The sequence below is a fragment of the Miniopterus natalensis genome, chromosome 8 (assembly GCF_054644295.1).
Source record: "Miniopterus natalensis isolate mMinNat1 chromosome 8, mMinNat1.hap1, whole genome shotgun sequence".
In the NCBI taxonomy this organism is placed as follows: domain Eukaryota; kingdom Metazoa; phylum Chordata; class Mammalia; order Chiroptera; family Miniopteridae; genus Miniopterus; species Miniopterus natalensis.
Window position 1 is genome coordinate 40,480,837 of NC_142088.1, and position 24,891 is coordinate 40,505,727.

Below are 24,891 nucleotides of genomic sequence, written 5' to 3' on the forward strand. Positions count from 1 at the left end.
GTGAAATTTCTATTTAAATGTCAGAGAGGAAAATACTGACAAAAGTACTGTATATGCCATAAAGGACATATAACTGGTAGGAATAGTTTGAAAAGGGTAGCGTGATACCATTTTAACAGTATAAAATAAATGTTCTAGAGCAAGCTTGCAAATGGCCGCTTACAGTTTCTACTGGATCAGTCACAAAGTACAGGCATTTCTCTGAATGCTTAAAAATCCCCATATTCTGCAAAATCACACTCTAAAAGAACAGGGCCAAAACAGAGATAGGGCTGGCCATTCAAAACTATGCAAGTTCATCACAGAACACTAATAAAACAACAGCTATCCTAAAGAAAAATACTAACACAGTTATGTATTTTAAATTCTTTAATAAAAACAATACTAAGTAAATATAGGACTCTACTTTCTAAAAGGGTAAAGGCAGTTTGATGAACAGGAGTAAAAGCAAAGATTGAGGCTGTTGGTTATGAGAGGAAAGGCAAATGCTCAAGGCTTGGGAGAAGGGGCCCCGCTGCACTGCTGGCTACACTATTGTACTCAATGGCCAGCTGTTCTCACCTGGTGGTGCGGAACAATGTGCTGGGAAACTTTACATATGATTCATTGGGAATTTTGAGTCACACTAACACAATTCCCAAACTTGCCAACTGTTTATGAGTCATTCCTACTAGATAAACATGTAGAACAGACTATATGTTATCATTCTTCTTGAGGGCCAGACTGGAAGTGGGTTTAAATTAAGGAAGAAATTCCATTCTTAAGTTTTTATTTTTTAGATTTCTATTTAAAAAGTCAGGATGCAATAGATCTATTTCCATGAAAAGCTGGTCAAATTGAAACTATAAAGTTTTAGTTCCTTTCTTGAATATAATTACCTCTTGTGTAAAGTTTAATCTGTGAGAATCTTTATTTTTAACTTATTATGGAAAATTCCAAACATACACAATGCTACAGAGAATAATATAATGAACCTCCACACACCCATCACTCAGAGCTTCAAAAATTATGGCTAATCTTACTTCACTTATACCATCACCCATTTCCCTTCACTTTATTTTGAAGCAAATCCAAGACTAGCCTATCACTTTATCTATAAATATTTCCGTATGTATGTGAGAGTCTCTTAAAATGATCTTTGTAGGGAAAGGAAATGGGCCATTCATGCTCAAATGTGATAACCACATGAAAGCCAAAGCTTTGGAATTTCTCCAACTCTATTGTGATAGCCTAAAAAACATCACTGAAGCTGCAGGGGAAGCATGCATCAAGATTCTCTCCAAGTGCTACTTCTGGTCTTTGGTTAGAAAGGCTACAGAGTGTAGTGGTTAAGAGCAGGAACTCGTGTCAGACAACCTGGGTTCATGTCCAGCCCCACCACTTATTAGCAGTGTGGCCACGAGCTCAATATTTAACCTCCATGCGCCCTAACTCTTCATCTATCAAATGAGGGTAATGACAGTACCTGTTTCATGGAGCTGTTGTGAGGAATACATGAGTTAATACACATGAGGTATTTGGAACAATGCCTGGCATATAATAAGCACTGTGCGCTGGCCATCTTTAAAACATGAAGGTGCAATAGTTATCATTAAAGATGAAAAAGAAAGGAACAAATTTCTCTTTATTGAATCAAGAATGTCAGAGTGCTGTATGAAAGAGCCAATTTCATTGAGTTTCCAAGGATCAAGATAAATAGATTCCAACAAAAAGCCTTCGCAGTCACAGGAATGGCAGTCCAGCTTTGCTTTGTAACAGATTTTATTATCTCACTTTAAAAATTCAAAGCCAAACAAACAAGTGAAATTTTGGAATTCTGAACAACAGCAGCAGCAACAAAAAAATATACACATACCTTGGCATCAGCTTCCCAACACTGATGCAACAGTTCAGCAAAACTTCTGGGGCAACTGCTTGGAATGGTTAATCTCTACCAAAGAGAAAGTAAAAACAAAACAAAATAAAACATAAGGATTTACTCATTAAGGAAAGCAAATACTAATTGAAGGGCCATAAAAGAATTAAAGAGCATGAACAAGGTATTAAGTTTAAATCTTCCATTGATCAACAGATGACAGGTGAGAGTTTATGTTTAGATTCATAATATCTAATCTCTGAAGACACCTATACTTTTCCTCTAAAGAGAAATCACACTGGATGGAGAATGGGGTTCAGTACAACAAATGCCTTAAATATAGAATCAAGTCTAAGAGAAACTATGGTAGGAGAAAGGCAAGTCTGAACTTAACTACAAAATCTAAAACCACTAATCTATCCCTGCACTTTTATAGGCAACTGTAAACTATGCAAACAGGCCAGGCAACTCGGAAACCAGTTCAGTGTTGGCAGCAGTTGGACAACTGTGAAAACATCTTTACTACAGACAACCAGAGAGATCATTGTAATGAAGTGCGCATTCTGTCACTGGTGAGCAGGGCATGCTGAATGCCTGATTCATTGTGGCTTCGTTTTAGTCAGACTCATAAACTGTAAGGACCTGGTACAATGAAGATTATAATGTGAGGATCAGTCCTGCTCTAAGCAAAGCTCCTGAGGCTGTTTAGAAATCTATGGAGGCATTTTTGTTGCTTTGAAAACTGGTGGGTTGCACCTGGAGCAGACCAAGAATGCTAGCCGTCCTTCAATGCACAGTGAAGTCCTACATGAGTAAGGGCTCACTTACATGCCATCCAACTTCAAATGCCCCACGTGCATTCACGTAAGTAAAACAAGCAAACAATGACGTTTACCATTTTCTGAGCCTAGAATCTAACTGACTTACAAATAAACACAAAGTATTATTTGAACAGTTTTAAATGCACTGGACTTTCTAAGAAGACAACTACCAAATTAAAAAAAATCAAAGGCCGATTGAGTTTCATATTATTCATAACCTAACTAAAATTTTGGGAAAATGTCAACAACAGTGTTGCTCACACATGGGACTGGAGTCATTAACCCAACTCTATCTGCATTTGTAGCTGCTGAGGTCTATTTACCTATAGGTGCCAGCACCCAAAACTGCTTCATGATCCCTTGTGGTCATGCCTGAGCATTTATACATTGCAACTGCATACAGAGTTCATGAATTTCTTCTTTATATTACAGCTAGAGCATTATATTGACTTAAAATATAATGTGTGTAGGTAGGTTGTATCACCTCTGAATTTCATTCCAGGGAAGTAGAGGGGGGTTGTTAACACAGCTGTTGTAAAAAGAGCACTGGGGAGCTAGAATTGAGAACTGCTGTACTGAGAAGTCCTAAGAACATCTATTCTATAGTATTATTTGCCAAAAAAAGCTTTGCAAATAAGAAACTTAAAACTGAACCGAGTTGGATTTGTGGGAGGCTATGTGTAAAACCAGAAAAATAGTTACCTTGGCAAGAAAACAGACAATCTATACTTAGAATTACAGATAACCTTAAAATCAAAATAAAACAAAATTAAAAAATAAAGTAAAATAAACCTCTCCAAGTTAGAGACTATGCTAAACATTTTTTAACTTCCAGCCTAGTGATTTCGTAGAACAGTGTACAATGTACTAAACTGTATTATTATTTTACTGTAATGTGAACTGGAACCTTTTGATGAAGGTCAAAAAAGAAAAATCAGGTGTTTACTTAAAAAAACCCAAAATGGTTGAGGTAGCAACTAATAAAAGAGTAATTGCAATTATGCAACTGAATGTACCTCATGTGTAATGAAAAATGGTTTTTCATAATGGATAACATCTGCAATATAACTTTATCTCAACATGTTTCTAAGAACTGAAATGTGAACAGGATGAATATACACACTGATCATTTCTATCATCTTTTCTGACTGACAAACTTTTTAGGTACCATATCTGGGACACGTAATTATTTTAAATGATCTAACATGGTCAAATAGCAGTTAATTAAATCTAGCCTCAGACTCTATGTACGGCATTATTTGGATGCACTAAAAAGCACTTTAAAATATCCAAAATACTTAAGTGCTGATGACATAACTGTGGGCATTCCTAATGCATTAAAACACTCTGACATAATCAGATATTAGCACCAGGTGTGTGATACTACTTAAAGCTTAAATATTGGTTCTTGCTTCATATACACCAGACTTCAAGCTGAAAAAGCCAGCAACCCAGAAACATAGGCACAGACAACCCCCAGACCCTCTGAAAACAATGAAAATATTAGAAAGGACATTTTTTAAAGGTCACATTCTATTCTGCATCGTTTTCTATGTAAGATGCAAAAATTATTTTTAAGTCAAGTTTATTATCTTTTTATAAAGTACAGTCAACAACAATTAAGTTTTTTGAGGAGTTCTATGTTAATCAAGAATACAAAACACATTTTATATGAGAATCTAAGTATTTATAAAGACAAAAATTATGCTGCCAGACCATTCTGAATGACCACTGAGTTTTATGTTAATTATAAAGGCAAATATACATATCTGTTACATGTTAAAAAATTTATTAGTAATGTCATCTTAATTTCATGCCTTCTATAAGGGTTCATTGTTTGCTTTGTAAAGTTTAACAGTGCTTTATGGATCTAGTTTTAATAGGATTTAATATTAGGAAAAATCATTGTTTAAAGGTCTTATTTCATTATTTAGGGTTTAGAACCAAAGGCCTTCCGATATAATTTTTAGAAAGTACTGATCTTCCTATAGATGCAAAAAGCAATCCTAAACGGCGAAACCAAATGAGGTCTACAGTCTCGTTAAGAGTAATGTAGCAATGTCAATTTCCAGGTTTTGATATTATCCTACACTCACATGTCATCAGTGGGGAAAGGCAGGGGAACAGAACACAGAATTCTTTATATTTTTCAACTTCTTGTGAGTCTATCATTTCTTTAGAATAAAATGTTAACAAGAAAAGATAACCCCAATATTTGGATATAAGTACATTCTAGGGTGACTAGTTCACATTTTATATGTTTCCCTGAAAGTTTAAACATACTATTCTTTGTTTAAATGAGGCCTGTTTAAAAAAAAAAAAAATACAGCTTTGTCTCTTCAAGTCAATAACCCAAGACACCTTCTTGAATGACAATGGAAACTACTTTTATACTTAATGTCTGTATTTTTGACAAATAAATATTGTGCAGAATAAGAATAGACAGATAAGTAAATATCATTTTAATACCCAGTTTTCCTCAAGTTCATTAGGAAATTGAGAAAAACTTATTTCACCATGTGGGATATTTTCAACTTACTAGTATAAGTAGTAACTACAGTATGGGAGGTAAGTGAGCAGTCTCATCAGGTATTAGCTGATCATAAGCTCACACCACAGATAAACAGTGCACTCTAAGGGATCCCTGGGGAGAAGGCCTCCTTGTACAGGAAGTTCTGAAGGTTACTTATGGATGGTTCCCAACCCTCAAGTCAACTATCCAAAAGCACCCTCTAAGTTCATTTTTCTCTTCAGCTTTAAAATTCCTTGATGGACATTCCAATGTTTTGAAAGTGCTTTAGATTTATACCTCTTCTGCCATCCTTTAGATGAAATATGACTTAAAGTATTAATTATTCTGTCTTACACATATTTGGAGGGTCCAGTTAGCTTTTAAAAAAGTTTATCTTGAAACATGGTAGAGGGGAAAAACGACATTGACTGCTCTGCTCCAAAGTCAATAGAAGGTCGATCACTTTCTTCACTCTCATTTGTAAACCCAGAACCAAATACCTAATCATCTCACTGGCAAAAGAAACAGAACAGAAACAAGGGGGTTCTCATATCATGAAAATATCGGTTATCCTGTATGTGAGGCCTGATTTAATAGCACACCGGGAATTATTCTCACATTTAATTAAAACAGAGCAGCTCCCGTGAAACAATGGGCAGGACACATTCTTGAATATAACTCCTTTTCATGTTTCTTAAATTGGCAGCTCTCTCCTATCAAGTTCAGCTATCACGAACATTTCATCCACTCTCAAAGGCACACGAGGACAAATTAATAACTCTGGATTACGGGATCTAAAATATGGAAACTTGGTCTCCCTTAGTCAAGAGCAGCTGTTTGATTAATCTAGTTTGTTCCTGCACTCACATGGGGAGCAGATCTATCTAAGTCTTTTAAAGCATTAAAAAGGGACTCTCTCTCTCTATATTCATCGTTTGCAAATTATTTTATCCTCAGGTTACACTCTTACCCTTTGTGGAGGGCACAGACAAGGCCTGGGGATGAAGACATTTTGTGAAATGAAGTTGTTTTGCATTGCAAACACAACCGCGCGCTTCCATGGCGTGCTCTAAGTTCTCCTAACCGTGATATTGGATGCTTCATCCTTATGCTGAAAATTTCCATGGCTGTGCGTTTCAGTCACAATTTTAAACCTTTCAAAATGTAGTTGCTCTCTTTGATATGAATGTACCATGTTCTCTGATGTAGGCTCATAGGTCCAACTAACTGAAAGCCTCAATTTGTGGGAAGCAGAAAAGCGAGGCTGGGGACACAGCACAAACGGTGTTTACGCCACTGAAGTCCTTTTGAAATGGAAAGGCTCTGCATGAAGAGGCGAGCAGCGACGCCACTGCCTCGCCAATGCCAGCGAGGAGCTCATCTTCAATGTAGTGTTCAACGTAGGTGGCAAAACTGTAATTTTTCCCTTTTTTGAAACTATTTTTTCTTCTTTTATTTTTGAAATTCTCATCTAAGCGACAGTTTCTTGTACTATAGTGACTCCTGCTGGGAGAGGTAAGTTGAAGTAGCTGAAGGTCTCTTACAGATATATCAACTCCCAGCCAGTAAAAAAGATGTCCTAAACGCAGGAGATGGAGTTAAACTGTTCCCCTACCTTGGACGCAATGGCTTCTTTCATCACTAAGAACAAACCCCTAGGTTTTACAATTGAGACTGAGAAACTAGTACAGTACTTGTACAATTTTTGATCTACAGCATCACGACGTGAAGCTGCAACAATTAGATGTAAAGGGTCCATTCATGAGGAATAACATCACTTTGACCCTTTGTGTTAGCTCCTACTGCTAATCTTTCCATAAGCGTGAACTTACTTTCAATTTGAAGAAGATGAAAAAGTCTTTTGCAAAACCCCAATACTGTTTTCTGATCTATGTACCTGAATGGAGAATCGTAGTCTTACCTCGTTTTTTTCCACTACAAGCCAAGCTACTTGTAATCCTTCCAAACCTTTAAAGGGGACCTCCCTTGTTAGCATCTCCCAGAGAACCTGGAACAAAAAGAAAATGGAATTTTTATTCTTGTACTTTATATTTTGGCATAGTACTGAAACTTTATATAACATTTAACTGTATCCAATTACCAGACACAACCAATCCCATCTGCAGAAACTTGGGTAAAACGTATATATTCATGCATAGGATTCCTCCCATATATTATATACATTTTTAAAATAAAAAATTCCAGTTTAGAAATTAGAATATCTAGAGCCAGACTTAATTGTTTATGAAACCAATGGGCCTAAGTGATTTAACTTTATCTTGTAAGTTATTAGAATTCTCATGTATGCCCATAAATTAAATTTTATATTTTGTTTCCATTTTCAATCTCTGATAAATTTCTCTATAAAATAATTAACAACTAGGAATTCAACCCTATTTCTAAAGGTTCAATATGGCCTCATCATAAAAAAAGTTATCAAGCCCCAAATCCAAATCACTGGCTAAACCACTTACCTCACAATGTAGATACTTGCAAAACTGTACCATTTTGATTTTGTGTTTTGGAGAAATATCTCAAGTTAGTTTAAGGGATTCATTTCATCCACCTATAACATAATTTGCTAATACTGTATTCTGAAAGTGTAATAAATATTTCATGTACATATATATAGACTGAGACAGAGACAGAGAGAAATAAAACTGATGTGTGTGTTCATCTGTCCACAAGTCTTAACATCAGCATGATTGATAAATCCGTATTGACATGCCCAAAGAAAGCAAACTGATTTTGGGAAGGCTGAAAACAGCCAATGGTTTTGGTTTCACGTTAAACACTGAGTAGTGGAGATTTTTAAACCCAGTTACTTTCTCTATTTAATAAAAATGAGCATCAAAATTTGAGTCTAGCAAATAGTTCGTTAAGTGCAAAAACAATTACAATTCTTTTCAATAATAATTGTAACAGCCACTATCAATGATTGAATGATTGTGTTCCAGGTACTGTTAAACTCTTTACATTATGTTATCAAGTTAATATCAATCCACTGGAGAGATATTATCCTCATTTTATAGATGAGGAAACTAAGGCTTAAGAAAGTTAAATACACTTGCCCGAGGACACTGAGTTATCAGGCGGCAGAGCTGGAGGAGGAACTTGCTGCCTCACCCTGAAGGTCAAGCCCTCAACCCCACGCGGGCCTGGAGAAGGCAAAGCGAAGCGCAGGGAGACTGACGCGCCACGTTTCAGGCGGGGGCCGTGGCACAAACACGGCCGGCAGTTTGGATTCAGATTTCTCTGGTTCTAAACACAAACCATTCCTCAGTAAGGATGTAGACTGAAGACGTACCCTGTCCTCCAGCACACCCTCCAAACCTTTAGCTGTGTCCCCACCGTTGCCCTAGCCAGTGCCATTCGAGCCACGCGTGCCATCTGAGCCGTAACGCGTTCAGTGAATTCTGGCCAGTACGCGGGTAACTAGCAGGAAAACCAGGGACATTGGCCGGTGCTGCTCCAGCAGGAGAAAAAAGTTCCCCGAAGCCTCTTTGGGCTTTTAATCAAGTGCCTAAGGCACTTCTTTGGAGGAGCTGCTGAATAATTTTATTTGAGGACCAGAGGAGATTAGGAGGAGGTGAGGGGCGTCCCGAGGGGGCCGCTCTGGCGAACGGGGTAAGTGAAGGATGGATGGGGCAGGTCGGCCATCACCCGCACGCGGCCGGGGCGGGACACCGGCTCCTCACTCCGCGCGCTCCGCTCCCCGGGCTGGGCGCGGGGGAAGGTGTGAGAGCAAGAGAATTAATGGGCTTGACTTTCCGGAGAAGAATGGGAGGCGCAAACCCGCCTCCCATAAATCAGCCGCCGGCCCAGCTCTCCGGGGGGGCGGGGGGGGGGGCAGCCGGGCGCCCCCGCGGGGCCCAGGCCAGCGCGCCCCGCACCCCGCACACGGCACCCCGCGCGCACCCCGCGCACACCCCGCAGGAGCGGGCCGGGCTCTGCGAGGGAAAGGCAAACCCGGGAGGCTGGGGAAGGGCACCAGACAAAGATTCACGTCATTCTTTATGCCACAGTGTGCAGCTGGAGAGTGTCCAAAATCTAGGGAGATCCGAGTTCTCTGTCTCTGGTTCTAACTCGGAACAAGCAGGACGCTTCCTTTTGCTCCCTCTCTGCGTCTCCAAAGAGCGGCTACAGCCGCGGGCGCCACCGCAGAGCGAAAGCCGTGGGGGCTGAGCCCAAATAGGGGCTTTCGTTTAATTCCAGGATTAGCACATCTCCGATCCCCTCTCGCCAATTCACCAGGTCGGGGGATGCATCAAAGAGTAGGTGGTATGCGATGGGACAGCAGCCCTTTCTACACTAAACACGAGGCGATTTGGCACAGAAAAGTAACTTTGTTGAGGAAGTCATCTGGAAGTCTAAAAATATATTGAACTATGCCTGAAAATATCAGTTTTGGGGATGCAGGCCAAACACGGTGATCTTTCACCCTGAGAATAGTTTCCAGCTTGTTTTATATTCAGACGTCCTCCCGTTTAAACTGCTCACAAGGAAATTTTCTATTTTCAGTTTCCAGAAAAGAAACTTGGGCCAGGCTGTGTACTTTTCCTGCCTTTTCTTATACAAACAATGGAAAGCCAGCACCTGAGCTGCCCGCTCTGGAACAGGGCTCGCAGACAAGGGAGGTGGTGGCGCTCTCTCTAAGCCACTCTAGTTTCAAACCTGGTTTGGCTGAGCAGCTTCTAAAAAGGCAATGCTTTCTACACTGTCATCGGGAGAGTTTTGTTTTCAGGCAGTGGCTGGTCTGTGTTCTCAGGGGACTTCTTTCAATGATTTTTGCTTTCCTTAGGTCTTGTGTGTGTGTGTGTGTGTGTGTGTGTAACATACTAAACATTCCTGGTTTGTCCTTGAAGAGAGGCCATCAGAAAGGGGCAGAAAAATCTTGCCTTCTAAAATGGAGAGAGAACTGCCTGCCTAGCAAAGTGTACCAACTTAGACGAAGGATCACAAGATCCATTCCTGGCATTCGCAGCCTATTTATTTTAGGGCTGGTTAGTCTTGCCATGTGTTAAGAAGCAACAGGATTAGCAAGCTAGGGAGAGCTAGGGACTTTGATATTATTAGAGGCTAAATTCCTACAGCAAGCCTGAAAAAAATTTTTTTTAAAAAAAGCAAAAATAGCCTGACTGGCATGGGGCAGTGGTTGAGCATCGAGCATCAATCTATGAACCAGGAGGTCACAGTTCGATTCCCAGTCAGGGCACATGGCTGGGTTGCAGTCTTGATCCCCAGTAGGGGGCGTGCAGAAGGCAGCTGATCAATGACTCTCTCATCATTGATATTTCTGTCTCTCTCCCCCTCTCCCTTCCTTTCTCTGAAATCAATAAAACATATTTTTTTAAAAATATATTGATATTTGGGGAGTGGGTTTCCAGAAAGGACTTTATTTTAAAAATAGTTTATTGATTTTTAGAGAGAGAGAGAGGAAGGGAGAGGGGGAGAGAAAGAGAAACATCTATTGGTGCCTCCTGCATGCCCCCTACCAGGGATGGAGCATGCAACCTGGGTATGCACCTGACCAGCAATGGCAACCTTTCTGTGCAAGGGACAATGCCCAACCGAGCCACACCAGCCAGGGCAAGGACAACTTTTAAAAATGGTTTTATTTATTTGTATTTGACTGCTACGTGTGTATGGGTTCAATGAACAGAATAGAGTTCTAACAAATTATGGGACGATTTATGCAAAGAGATGCTCCCAATGAGAAATGAGTCCTGGCTACTCACCTGTTTTTGAAAGGACATCAAAAATTCTAAATAACTACATTGCGTTCCTAGCTCAGTATCATTTTCAAAACTTACATACTAAAAACTTCTGAAACCAACACAGCCCCTCCTTAACCGCTGTCCTCTCCTGTTCTTTAAACAAAAAGGCTCTGGAAGATAGGCCTTCTACTTTTTCTCTCACTAATGGTGTTCATCTAGAACAGAATGTGGGAAGGGGTTAGAATTAAATAAAATCCTGAATTTCCATTTATAATTAAATTAGAATACGTGCAGTTTTCTGAATGGAATTCTGCCTACATAGCTATGGGGTAAGAATAACCAGCACTCTCTCCAGTACAGCAAAACAGAAGCTGTTTTAAAACAAAGAGATTCACTGAGAAGGCATCTATTTCTGTTCCCGCCAGTGAAAAGACCACTCTGACACAAACGTTAGATTGACATTCAAACGCATGTGACTGGGGAGCCGCTTCTGGAGAGCAGCCTCTGGTGTGCACAGGGCGACACTGGGAATGTTCAGTGACTGGCCCTAATTTGCTGGAGTAAGTTAGATTTCTTGATAGAACTATTTATTAAGCATTTGTCAAATCCCTCGAAAGTAAACAAGCAGGAAACCTAATTCAGGCCCGTCTACTGAAAAGCAGCGCAGCCAGTTGAAGGAAAGCTTTTAAAGAAAATAAACTAAACATCTGCAGCTTCAGAAAGAGGATTCAAACTATGTTTAACATGAGGGGTCAATGGAATGAGTGAAAGGGATTTTAAATGGTATATGAAAAAATCCTGAGGTCCTCAAACAGAAGTCACCTCTCAGCATCTGTTATGGTCTACATGTGAAAAGGGATTGTTTTTCTTGGTTACTACAACTAAGATTCTACTTCGACTAAGGTAAAGCTGGTGGGCGCATTTCACAGCCATGTCCCTGCCACCGTGAGGGTTTAGAAGGAGGCAGTGTGTGAAGTTTATTTTCGTAAATGAAATAATACTAAAACCAAAGTTCACTTTATACATAACTCATAGTTGTGTCTTTCAGGTGAAAAACTTCTGAGATCGGGAAATTCCAAGATGGGGGAGCATTGTAAAAATTAAAGCCCTGTATGAGAACTTGTGGAGTGCTAAAATGAGCCTCAAAAGTCTTAATTGATGTAAATGTGCAAAATAATTTAAAAACTATAATCACCTAAATATGCTAATGTATATTTATACACACGGGCAAGAGAAAACAGGGGGAACTATGGTCTCTTGTGGCATTACTCTGAACAGTTCTTCAGTGTGTTGCTCATCTGTGAATCAGTCTGGTTCTGCCGAGGGGTCTGCCAGCTGCGGCCTGCTGCAGAATGCAGGCCGCTTCTAACATTTTTAAAGGGTTGTAAAAAACAACAACAATGCAATAAAGACTATAAGTGGCCCTCAAAGTCTAAAATATTTACTGTCTTGTCCTTTACAGACAAAGTTTGCTGGCTAAAATGAGACCCTGGTTCCAAGAAGCCGGCAAAGTCCAATTTAAATTAGCCTGAATTGATGTCTAGCACAGTGCCTGGCACAATAAATAGATTTTTGCTAAAAAATGAAGGAACATAACTTCATAAAAATAATGTCACAAAGTCTTAAACTGCAACAAATTCCCCCATTTTCAGACTCCCTAGCAAGTGATTTGTAGGATGGTCAGACTGGAGTAACTTTTGACTTGGGGCCCAGGTTTAGAATCTAGTCTCTTCAGGAACTTATGTTTTTTTCCCCTTCCTTCAGTGAGAATTATTTGATCACTGTTTATTATAGTTTACAGCCTTCATTCTTAAAAATACACAGAATTAAGGAAAGTTAAATATTTAGCTTGATCTACTATTGTCTTTCAGCCTTTACAATTCTAGCCTTTTGCCCAAAACATATATTTCATCCTTGAAAGGATTTTTTTCCAACTGCCAACAAAATTAATCTCCACTATGTTAAATTAATTTGGTATACATCAGATATATTGTGATTTAGAAAAAGCTAGCCAGCTCAAACAAGCCTAACAGTAAGTAATGCAGCCAGCAGTAGCTACCTAGAGACCAATGAAAGTTAAAGTAAATGAAATGGGTGTGACAGTGTTGGTCTCCTCTTGTGCCATTAGTCTTCCATTGAAAACAGAAGTGAAGGAAGAAGAGGCAATGTTGATTTGGGCCAAATTAGTCTGCGTCTTTCCCCGTTATCGTGAAAATATCCTTTTAAGAAGTAATAATATAAATAGAGAAGGCAGTATAGTTGGAAGATGAGATGCAGAGACAGGGAGTTCCCAATAAACTATTTTGGACTTTTTAAAGGATATAGAGCATTTCTAGGAATAACAAACTTATCCTTAAAAAAGAGCAACAAATGAATTCTTCTACCACCAAAGAACCGCCCTCCCTATCTCCCCCTAGCACCCCACTACTTCTACTATTTCCCCCACTTCTTTCTGCTAATTCAGATATAAGTTGTTCCTTAAGAATGAGCCCTCTGAAAACCTTCCAGAAGCTTTTGCTCCTTAACTGCTTCCTTCCTGTGGTCTCTGTTCCTTGTGTACCCCCTACCCCCACCTTTTTCCACTCTTGTTACTAGGTTGCTCTGCTGTTATCCTTGATAGCTTAGATCCCTGTTTCAGATAGCTAGTACTACTTTACAAGGCTTGCAGAGAAATGAGCAAGGCCATGTGCTAACTATTAAGAACATTTTCTTCTGTACTTTCCAGAAACTCACTAATCAGTTTAATAGCTGGCACTCAAAAATTTCCTGTTAATCAACAGGATCTATTTGACAGATCTACTGGTGGTTTTTGAGCAGCTCGTTACAATGAAGTCCTGTTTCAAATAATCCATATCACCACTGACTTAGATATTCTACAGCTGTGTCCACCCAGGAAGCACTGTCCACAGGAGTGCATCAGGTCCAACACCAGTTCAGGTTCTGTCTAAGTTGCCTCTTAGAAGTGGCACTGGTTTCTTCTCAACATAGGACAAAATAGCTCAGATGCGTAAAAGTGATCAGGGTAGATATTCTAGTAATTGCAAAGTGTTCTCTCTGTTGCCACTGTGCCAGGCATTCCAACCAGAAACAACATCATTGTCTTAAAACTGTGTTAAATTGTTGTATCCCACTTCTTTTTTTCTTTTTCTTTTTTTAAATTTCCTTTAGCAACAAAAAATGAGAAATGAACTCACCACACCATAGGAATATGTGTCACATGTTTCGGACACAGGGAGACTCTGGATAACTTCTGGAGCCATCCACGGGAAAGTTCCAACCAAGGACATGTGTGTTGTATGGTTATGGAACCGAGAGGCACCAAAATCACAGATCTGAGAAAACAGAAATAAGTGTCAACTTTCTACTTAATGACTCATAAAAAACACAGTAATAAAAACCTACATTTGAAATTAATTTTTTTCAAATGGAAGGAAATAGTCCTACCTTCAATACCCCATCAGCAGCTATAACAACTAAAAAGAAAAAGAAAAAAGATAAATTATGATGATCGCCTACTTTGTTCGAGTATCTTATTCTGAAAAAATCATAAAGGTCTATTTCTAGCTTCCATATGGCATCGTGATGGGTAAAATCAAAGTAGTTACTTCACTGTAGATTTTGAAAAAAGGATCTGACATTAAAACCAAAACAAAAAATTCCATGAGGTGCTTAAAAAGGCTTCTAAGACATTTATTGAAATCAAATGTCAAAAAAGCATAGATTAGTAGTAGTCAGGAGAACCGGGTTTTTACCTGGGTTCTGCCACTAGGCTGCTAACACGACACTGAGGAAGTCATTAGCATTATTACTTCATGGTTTTTCCTCACAACTGAAGAGTCATTTTCTTAAAGGTAGAGATAATATTCATTCATTCGCTTATTCATACATTCATTCATTTAACAAATATTTGCTGAGCAAAGCCATGTCCTATGTTCTGGAAGAAGAAAGGTGAGCCACACCGGCACTGCCTCTGCTCTCATGGAGCTTACACTCTAACGGGCGAGACAATAAAACAAAGCCCATCGACAATAAAGCGGGACGATTCCATGGAGAGAGGAGAGATTGCCAGGGAACTAACAAGCAGGGAGAGCTAAGCCTAAGGGGGCCAGAGGAAGCTTCCTGGAAGAAATCGAGCTTATACTAAGACCTGAGGAACACATTGGGATTAACCAGCAAGTGGAGAGCTGAGGGCGAGAGAGTAGTTTTCTAGGCAGAAGAAAGAGCCTTGCAAAGGTCGGCAGAGAAGCGGGCATGCAATTCTGGAGGACGGGGGCCAGCTCCAGAAGAGCCTCTGTGAGAAACGGAAGGCCAATGAATAATTTTTAGCAAAGGAAGGTGATATGTGCAGAGGGGAGAGTGTATTAGAGAACAGAGCTGGGGGCGAGGAGACCAGGTGCCTGCTGTCTGCAGTCCAAGAGGTGAGGGCGCCTGTAGTTAGGCCGCGCAAAGGGCAGAGTGGGCCGGTCAACACGTGTGCAGGAGGCGGAATGGGCGCGGCCGAGCAGCGGGAACGGGGGAAGAGTACCAAAGGCGAAATGAAAGGACACGGCGACGGCATCAGGCCAGGCCCGGGCTCTGCCGTCAGGCTGTAACTCCTGGCTTCGGCAGCCGGTGTTGCCACTCTCCGAGAAAGGGAATGCAAGAATAATCTTTTTAGGGGGTAGAGGGAGATGAAAAGATCAGCTTGGACGCGATGCATCCTAAAGTCACCTCAAATACCTATGTGGCCACCTCCAATAAGCAGACAGATACAGAGTTTGGAAGTTGGGACCTGTTTGGGAGTGTTAATATGTATAAGGGGCTTTTATGGGAGAGAGAGACTAAAAACATAAAGAGGGAGAGGACAGGGACCCTGAAGAACGGTTGCTGACATTTCTGTTGTAAGCCACCCAGTGCCTTGACCATGGTGGGTGATCAGTGCTTATAAGCTGTTACTAATGACCTTGAAAAGCGGGGGGAAATAATCTTTGCATGACCTAATATATAGAAATAGGCTAAGGGTAAACATACTATATATAAGCTATAAACTATTTCAAAAAAATATGTAAATATCAGTAAGACTATATTCAGTTATTTAAAAAATCCCTCCACTCCTTCTTTCTCATTATAAGACAAAAAATGCTCATTTTTAAATACCTAAGATTATAAAAATATATGACACAGAAAATAGGAGTCTTATTATTCCCTCTCCCAGAAAAAAATTATTAAAAATAGGTCTGTATTGTTTCAATGTGTACGTGTTTTCCATCGAATAACTGCACAAATTGTCATTTTAAGAAATGGGGACAGTCTCCATTGTTATTTAGTTTTCATAGTGACAGCATGAAAAACACACCCATAATTTAATCATTCTCCTCTCCTGAGATATTCAGGATACAGAGATAACGCAGATTAAAAGGAGAGAAGTCAAATAACTTGTTTAGATAGGAATTCTGAGCATGAACTAAAAATTTCAAAGTCATAAAACTCTAATACTTCCTACAAGATTTTAGATTATTTTTTTAATGACTTCCTGTTAGCCAACTATATGTCAAAGTTTTTAGCTGCTGAAGGTTTATGTCTAAGAGAAGCCAAAGGGAAGTGACGACCTAGGAGAAGGGCAGAGCAATGCGGCAGAGCCGACTGGCAGGGTCAAGCTGGTGGCACAGCCTGGACTGCTGATGAGTGGCAGCTGCCAACAAAGGCCCTCTCTCCACCCCCACAGACCTCACAGCCCTGGAGTCTGAGCCAGGGCAGCTGGTCAGTTCCCTACTCCTGTCCCTCCACTTACCAGGACTACCTATTCCAAGGATGGCACTACTACTATACACCCATTTTAACTGCAGTGATTTAAAGATTTCCTAAACATAGTTATCTTCCTCCTTACTTAGAAGAATCACTTAGAAAGCATGAAAATAATTAAACTAGAGCATGTAATTGAATTGATAGCAAGAGGATTTTTTTAAAAATAGCCTCTTTTTTAAAAAAAATGTTTTTTTATTGATTTCAGAGAGAGGAAGGGAGAGAGGGAGAGACAGAAACATCAATGATGAGAGAGGCATTGATCAGCTGCCTCCCGCACGCTCCCTGCTGGGGATCGAGCCTGCAACCTGGGCATGTCCCCTGACCGGGAACAGAACCAAGATCTCCTGGTTCATGGGGTGACGCTCAACCGCTGAGCCACGCCGGCCAGGGCAAGATGGTTTTTTTTAAATTAGTAAACTCCAATGTTTACTTCAGCTGGTGCTGGCTAGTGAAATAATCCCATTGCCTTTTTCCGTTAACTTTCAAGTGACGTGATGGAAGAGGCATTCTGTTACACTCGGAGTTAACGTCTAACCCTACAAGTCATTTTCAAATGCTCTCTCTCCAAATTCTACAGGGTCATAAATAAACCTTAGAACGTACTGAAGGAAAGAAGAAAGCAAAAGAAAGGCTTTAATTTCCTAAATGTGCTGATCACTTTTGGGCACTACTCCAGGTAATATGACTGACATAAAAAATTAACACCAAATAATTCAGAAGTAACAAGAACAAACCTCAAAACCACTAGTACAGAGAACCGTTTAAAAATAGCAGACTAGAAATACATGACTATGTGCTTTGATCCAGCACTAGGTCTTTTAGAAAACAATTCTAAAAAAATAATTAAGGATGTGTTGAAAAATTTTGCTGAAAAGTATTAAGCTCAACATTCTTTTATCACAGAAAAAAATGTAAACAACTCAAATTTCCACACTGTGCTATTCATACAGTGAAATACTATGTAGCCTCTTGAAATAATATGGAGAAGTTTGGTATTTCTTAACAGTGGGAAGGTTTTCGTGGTATCAGTGGTTAGTCAAAACAGCAGGTAACAAAAGGTATGGGAAGCATGATGCTATTTCTATACACAGGGGCATGTGTCTTGAAATAAAATAGGTAAAATAAAAACATGACTACATTACCGTTTCTTGATTTGAGATCTCTGTGAATCACCTTGACAGGAGCTTCCATATGTAAATAGTGCATTCCTTTTTATACAAGAAGGAAGAAAGGTCTATTAATACCGTTTTTCAACATCATATCATTATTACCTTTCTATTTTAAACATCAACATTATCATTCACATTTTGCAAAGGATTCAGTAGAATAGAGATAAGGTATGTCTATATTAGAACTGATAAAATAGAGACAAGATATGTCTACATAAGGAAAATTTATATGCTAAGGAAAATGCATGTGCTTTGATCTCTTAGAAGTTGGAATTTGATTGTGGGTAAAGCTAGCTTCTTACAATACCTAATAAGGACACCTTATTTCCTGGAGTCTGCACGAAAATAGCACAGTTACAACTGGAAGAATTGCTCCAATGACTAAGGTATTCCACTACCAACTGCCTTCTAAATCGGTAAGTTCTGGCCGAGGTGTTCCATTTTTTGTTGGGATGTCTGCAGCCACCCAGTTAGTTTTCTCCGTGCTCATTCCAGTGAGACCCTGGGAGTGGAGGTGGGGTTGGGGAAAGAACTAGCTGGATTCATTGGCTATGGTTGCTGAAGGATTTTATGATCCTCAGGTAGAAAAAATATATAGTAGTTGCAAAATATTTTATTCTTTTTTACAAGAATAAATCTTTGAGATAATCTATATTTATAGGGACTCCAAAATTCTCTCCGACATGTTTGGAATATAAACCAAGTTACTTCAGTAACTTGGATGCATATAAACTGAGTAGAGTTTTACTATTTTGAATTAAAAATTATAATTTGAAAGACACATACGTCACACTTACCCCTTTAGTAGTGTTTGACTTTATTTTTGTACTTATGTATGGACTATCCCCTTAGAATAAAGAAAAAGAACATTCTCTACTGAAAATTTCCTCTCCCTTTATTTCTCACAGTCTTTTCTAAATAATAGAAGAATTAGCCCTCCCCCCTTTCCAAATCAGACAGGCTCCTTTTTAAAAATAAATTATCTGTTAAACATAATTTAATAACTAGGCTTTGGCTCTTTTTTAAGTACATAGAAAATTTCAATTTTATAAAAGTTAATTGTAAAAATAATCTATTTTTTTTTACCATTCTGATTATTACATATTGAAGAATCATGAAAGAACAAAGAATATAAGAGAACTTATACTCTTGCCATATAAAGATATTCCTGAAAAGAGTCAACTTAACAAAAGTATTACTAATTTAAATGATCTTAAACAAGATATAATTGGAATAAAGAAAATCTAATATGAAGTTCTGCATACTATACACTGTGAAAATTAAATAGTTAAAATGGGTAACTTTTAATAACTTTTATGACTGATTTTCATAGTTATGTCCCTCTTGCTTTAAGAATAAAATTCCTGAATTTTTTTTTCCAGGTAGAACTGGTTTAATTGCTGTTAGAGGTAGAGCTGGACAGTTGCTACACCTGTGACAAATAAGGATTCCAATAAAACAATACTGAAGTACAAAAGCTTTAAATATTGGCATTTTTTTCCTCATGGCAGATTTTAGAAGTAGCATAAATTATTTGTGTATAATGCACAGCATACGCTTACAGAATATTTAGTGTTCGTAAACATAGTAGTAATCACAATCATGTAAAATTCTATTTAACTTGTTTTTATAGAGTCATCTGTAGTTCTGTCTTATTTTTATTGCAAACAACTACTAAGAAGGCTGGAGAATGCCTTCATCAGTTTTTAAGGTTCAGGGTTTCCTAAAAAAAATGTGACTGGTGTCATTTGGGAGAGATTTGGAATCACTTTGAGACTAGATGCAGGTTTGTCTGCGTGAATTGTTCCTCTGACACACTGCTGGCTGATCTACCTGCTGGCCTGCCCTTCTCCACTCTCTGTCCACCAGAAAGAAGAGCACCTTTTCGCAGTGATGTTGCAGTGCCTATGTCAAGATGCATGAACCAACTCTTACTTAAAATAAATTATACATTCTTTGATTTCTCAACATCTTATTGCTACAGTGGCTTCAATCCCGGTCAAACTGAAAGGTACATAGCTGAATTTCTAACAGGATCAATGAAATTCAGGCCTTCCTATTGAATCTCCAAGTTCTACCCATGGCTTTATCAGAGGGTTGAAGTCATCCCAACAGCACTGATTCCCGTTCCTTTCATAGGCTACCTTAAATATGGGGTGTTACTTGTAACTGTAAACAAGTCAGTCTCTTCTCTGCCTCATGCTGCTCAGCCTTGGCCAAGTGCGTTAGAACTTGCCTTTCGGATCAATTCACCAGGCACAAAAACGCGATCTTATTATTTGCAGTTCTGGACCCAGTCCCATGGTCACTCCTGTTCTCTCCATCCCTGTTCCTTACCTCTGGCTCCGGTCTGCTACTTGGTTCTGTCTCTTCTCCTCTTTGCCCCCCTGACACAGAGTGTCTGAGAAACCCCGGGATGACAGAGCTGACCTGCAGCCGAGGGACTCGCCCCCAGACAGGGGCTGTGCAGGGAAGGGGTCAGGGGGACAAGATTCACAGGCTGGGGCAGGAGGGCTTAAGGAGGGGGTGCGCAGCAGGAACCAGGGGACTGATGTCAGCTGGTTTACCTGCTGTCTGTCTACCCTAAGGGGGAATGTGGGTGTTACTGGCTGAGCACCCTCAATGCACACGTCTGGAAGGCGACGTGCTTTAGGTCAAGGACTGCTCGTGTATGTGTTTACACTCATGTCAGCGCATTTCCACAGCACTCCAGGCAGCTCCCAGGAGCAGCTCACCGCCCTGCTTACAGACTGGTGGTCCCTGTGCACTGCTGACAGGCGGAGGAGTGACTATGATGTACCCGAAAATGTCTTGAAGACGGTGACGGTTGAAGGCTGATCTGAGATGCGGGATGCTTGAACACACAAGTTAATTAACACAGCCAAAGCCTTAAGTGCACCATCCTGAACTTAGAGCTTATTATTCTTATAAGGTAATGAAGTATCATTTAGCAGCGGCATTTAGCATGAAACTTAAAACAAAATTTTCGCTTTCCTTATTTGAAGAATTTGGCAGATGTTGATGAAACTTAAAACAAACAAGATAATTCCCCAAAGAAAGACTATTACTTTTTGGAAGTCACTGTATGACTTCCTAGTGAAAGCAAAGTAGGAGTTGCCCTCCTTATTGAGTGTTAAATGTCTTTTTTTTTTTTTTTTTTTTGCTTTGTAAAGAGATGCTTATAGAATCTGGAGTAGCAAAACTCAAAGGAGTTAATTGCCCCAGTAAAATTTGGACACACTTGCTTTCTAGAGGTTGCTAGAATATGAATGTAACTATCAGTGGTCGTTATTTAGATTACCTTGTTCCCAAAGCAACTCTGACAGTTATAAATAAAACTCAGAAATGTTCAGTTAGGAAAATGGAAAAAAAAAAGATAAAAATAAATGGAATTTAAATTGCTTCAGAAAGCATCAGTCTATTCAGGAATTTATGAGGGAAAAAGAACTGGGCACCCTGTTTAGGGATTTTGTGCATTAAAAATATATAATTTCCATGGGTGATTTCCAAGTTTACATTAAATATAAAATAAAATCTGAATTGCTTGTACATGGCAAGACAAATTTTTTTTTGCAAGTGGTTACTATTTTTAGTATATTATTATGTATACAAAATGAGTAGAACTAATCCTACAATAAATCACATTATCTGGATACTGAGTCTAAGTAGAGACTTGTAGAACAACAACTGGATTATGATCTTTACACTTAATGTGTCAAGCAAGCTGGTCAATTACAATGGCACAAAATGTGGTAAAAATGGCTGTTCTGAAGCCAATGATTTTGTTGGGACTTGGTTTTAGGGAATGAAATAAAGTAAAAAAAAGGAAAGAGAGAAAAGGAATGCAGGAGTGGAAAGGCAGTGACCTAAAATATTATCTGTATAGTAAGTTGCAAAATTCTTGCTACTTTTGTTCTGAAGAAAAAAAGACCACCAAAAAGACACAGAATAACAAATCTTCTGACTTAAGTCACCATGTCAGGACGGGAAAATGCTCCCCACCAATTCTGCAAGTACACCAAAAACAGTATTACCTTTGGCTACATCGGTGGCCCAGGTCATGATGTGCTCCATGTCCATCTCTTCACTTCTGTTACTGTTAATGTAATCATACAGTGATCCCAGGGAAGCATATTCTATTTTTAATGGAAAGATAAGCATATAATTAAAACTAAGGTGCATTTCATAAATAAGACTTTATATTTTCATTGCAAAGATGTATTAAAGAACTTGATAAATGACATCAAAAGTATATAAACACTGCTCCATGCTATGGTTTCTAAAAGTTAGTATTATCCTGGAAAGGAAACTGTCAAAGACAAGCACTAACAGAATGAATGGTAAGACTTTAGCCAAGGGTAAAATCAAAAGCCATTTAGATGGAAACACAAAGGTGTGTTGGAAGAATGTATTTGAAACAAAGGCCCATGTAAATAGGTATTTCTTTAAAAATTGTTATTCTTATAAGATAGATAAGATTAAATACAAGTCAGAGAGTTTATATGACAATGTAAATAAATCAACCTTGTTGCACTAGAATTTAGAACAGCCCTTAAAATTGAGCCCAAATGGCCTAGAAAGTGAGACAATGCCTTTAAAAATGGCTGTGAGGTATAAATTACATACCATAAAGTTCACTCACTATAAGTGTACAATTTGATGGTTTTTAGTAAATTTATAGAGTTGAGCAATCACAATCATTATCCAATTTTAGAACCTTTCCACCATCCTAAACAGTTCCCTATGCCCATTTATAGCTAATCACCACTCTCACTATCTTTCTCTCTCTATAAATATGCTTTCTCTCTCTGCTTTCTCTTGCCTTTTCTAGATAGTTCATACAAATGGAATCTACAATATGTGGCCCCTGTGTCTTTCTCTTTGTGTTCTTTCTTTTCACATGATGTTTATAAAGTTCATTCATATTGTAGCACGTATCAGCATTTAATTCTTTTTTATTGCTGAATAATATTCCATTGTATGGATTTATGACATTTGGTTTTTCATTACTACTTGACAGACACTTGGATTCTTCCCAGTTTGGGGGTATTATGAATAATGCTGCATGAACATTAGCGTAAATGACTTTATGTGGAAATGTGTTTTCATTTCTCTTGGGAAGATTCCTAGAAATGAAATTCTGGGTCATACAGTCAGTTTAACTTTTAAAGAAGCTGTCAAATTGCTCCCTAAAGAAATTGTACTATTTTATATTCCCACTGACAACGTACGAGGGGTTCAGTTTCTCCACATTCTCTTGGGTATAGTCTGTGTTTTCTTTTTTTTTAAAAAAAAAAAAAATTTTATTTTTAATATATCTTTATTGATTTCAAAGAGAGGAAAGGAGAGGGAGAGAGAGAGATAGAAACATCAATGATGAGAGAGTCATTGATCAGCTGCCTCCTGCATGCCCTCCACTGGGGATCGAGCCCGCAACCTGGGCATGTGCCCTGACCGGGAATCCAACCGCGATCTCCTGGATCCTAGGCCGACGCTCAGCTGCTGAGCCACACCAGGCTGGGCCCAGTCTGTGTTTTCTATTACAGCCATTATAGTGGGTATAATTCTAGTGTTAACTCATATTTTTAATTTGTATTTTCCTAGTGACTAATGAAGTTGAAAATCTATTAGCCCCTTGTATATATTCATAGGTAAAATGTCTATTTAAATTGTCCGTTTTTAAATTGGGTGTTTTACTGAGGTCCAAGAGTTCTTTAATTATTCTGGAAGCAAGTCATTTATCAAATTTATGATGTGCAAATATTTTCTTCCAGTATGTTACTTGACTTTTCATTCTTTTATCACCTTTCAAAGGGCAGAAATTCTTAATTTTGATGAAGTCAAATTTATTGATCAAGTTTTCTTTTCTGAATTGTGCTTTTGGTGTCATACCCAAGGACTCCTTGCCTAACACCCGAAGGTATGAAGATTTTCTTTTTCTCTTCTAAGATTTTTGTTTAGTTTTATCTCTTGCACTTGAATCTCTGACCCATTTTGAGTGTATTTTTGTGCATAGTTTGAGGTGAGGGTCTAAGATCATTTTTACATGTGGATATCTAATTGTCTCAACACAATTAGACTATCCCTTATCCATTCAATTGTCTTGGCACCTTTGCTGAAAATCAACTGAATGATCAATGTAAGTTTTTTTTCTCTTAAATCCTTAATTTTTGTTCCATTGATCTATACATACGCCTATCCTTGTTCCAATAATGCACTATGTGGTCACTGCAGATTTATAGTAAGTTTTGAACTTAAACAGTCTGAGTACTCAAACGTCGTTCTTTCTTAAAACTAATTTGGTTATTCCAGGTCTTTTGCCTTTCCATGTGAATTTTAGGATCCACTTGTCAATTTCTGACAAAAAGTCTGCTGGGATTTCTATAGGAATTGTTTTGAATTTACACCCCCAATTTTGGGAGGCCTGCCATCTTGGCAATAGTGGGCCTTTCTAATCGTGAACACATGATGTCTCTCCATTTATTTAAATACTTATTTTCTCTCAGCCATGTTTTGTACCTTTCATTGTACAAATCTTACACTTCTTTTGTTAAGTTCATGCCCAACTATATTTTATTCTTTTTGGTACTGATGTGAATGAAATTGTTTCTTAATTTAAGTTTTAGACTGTTCATTCCCAGTATATTAGAAATACAACAGACTTTTGCATATTGACCTTGCTAAAAATTTTTACAAGTTTTAGTAGTTTTTTGTGTGTGGATTCCTTGGGATTTTCTATGCACAGGATCATGTCATATAAGGCAGTTTTACTTCTCCCTTAGCAATCGGGGTGACTTTCTTTCTCTTCTTGCCTGGTCACAATGTTGAACAGATGTGGTGGGAGCAGAACCTCACTGCCCTGTTGCTGATCTAAGGGGAAAGCTTTCAAATTTTCACCATGAAGTATGATGTCAGTTGTGGGTTTTGGTAGATGCTATTAATCAGGCTGAGAAAATTCCCTTCTATTCCTAGTCTATTCAGGCTTCTTATTATAAATGGATATCATAAAATACCAGAAGGTTTTTTTAAAATT

General features: G+C 38.7%; 1 protein-coding gene across 1 annotated transcript in view; it reads right to left on the minus strand.

The window, feature by feature from the left end:
* The window catches only part of MAP3K20 (mitogen-activated protein kinase kinase kinase 20), a 103,675-nt gene that overhangs the window by 18,982 nt on the left and 59,802 nt on the right, over positions 1-24,891 (minus strand). Inside the window, exons 4-9 of the mRNA XM_087819770.1 lie at positions 21,893-21,994; positions 17,832-17,897; positions 14,350-14,378; positions 14,100-14,237; positions 7,110-7,196; positions 1,856-1,930 (exon numbers count right to left, since the gene is read on the minus strand). Of these exons, the coding sequence (XP_087675896.1) occupies positions 1,856-1,930; positions 7,110-7,196; positions 14,100-14,237; positions 14,350-14,378; positions 17,832-17,897; positions 21,893-21,994 (497 nt within the window). The remainder of the gene's footprint in view (positions 1-1,855; positions 1,931-7,109; positions 7,197-14,099; positions 14,238-14,349; positions 14,379-17,831; positions 17,898-21,892; positions 21,995-24,891) is intronic.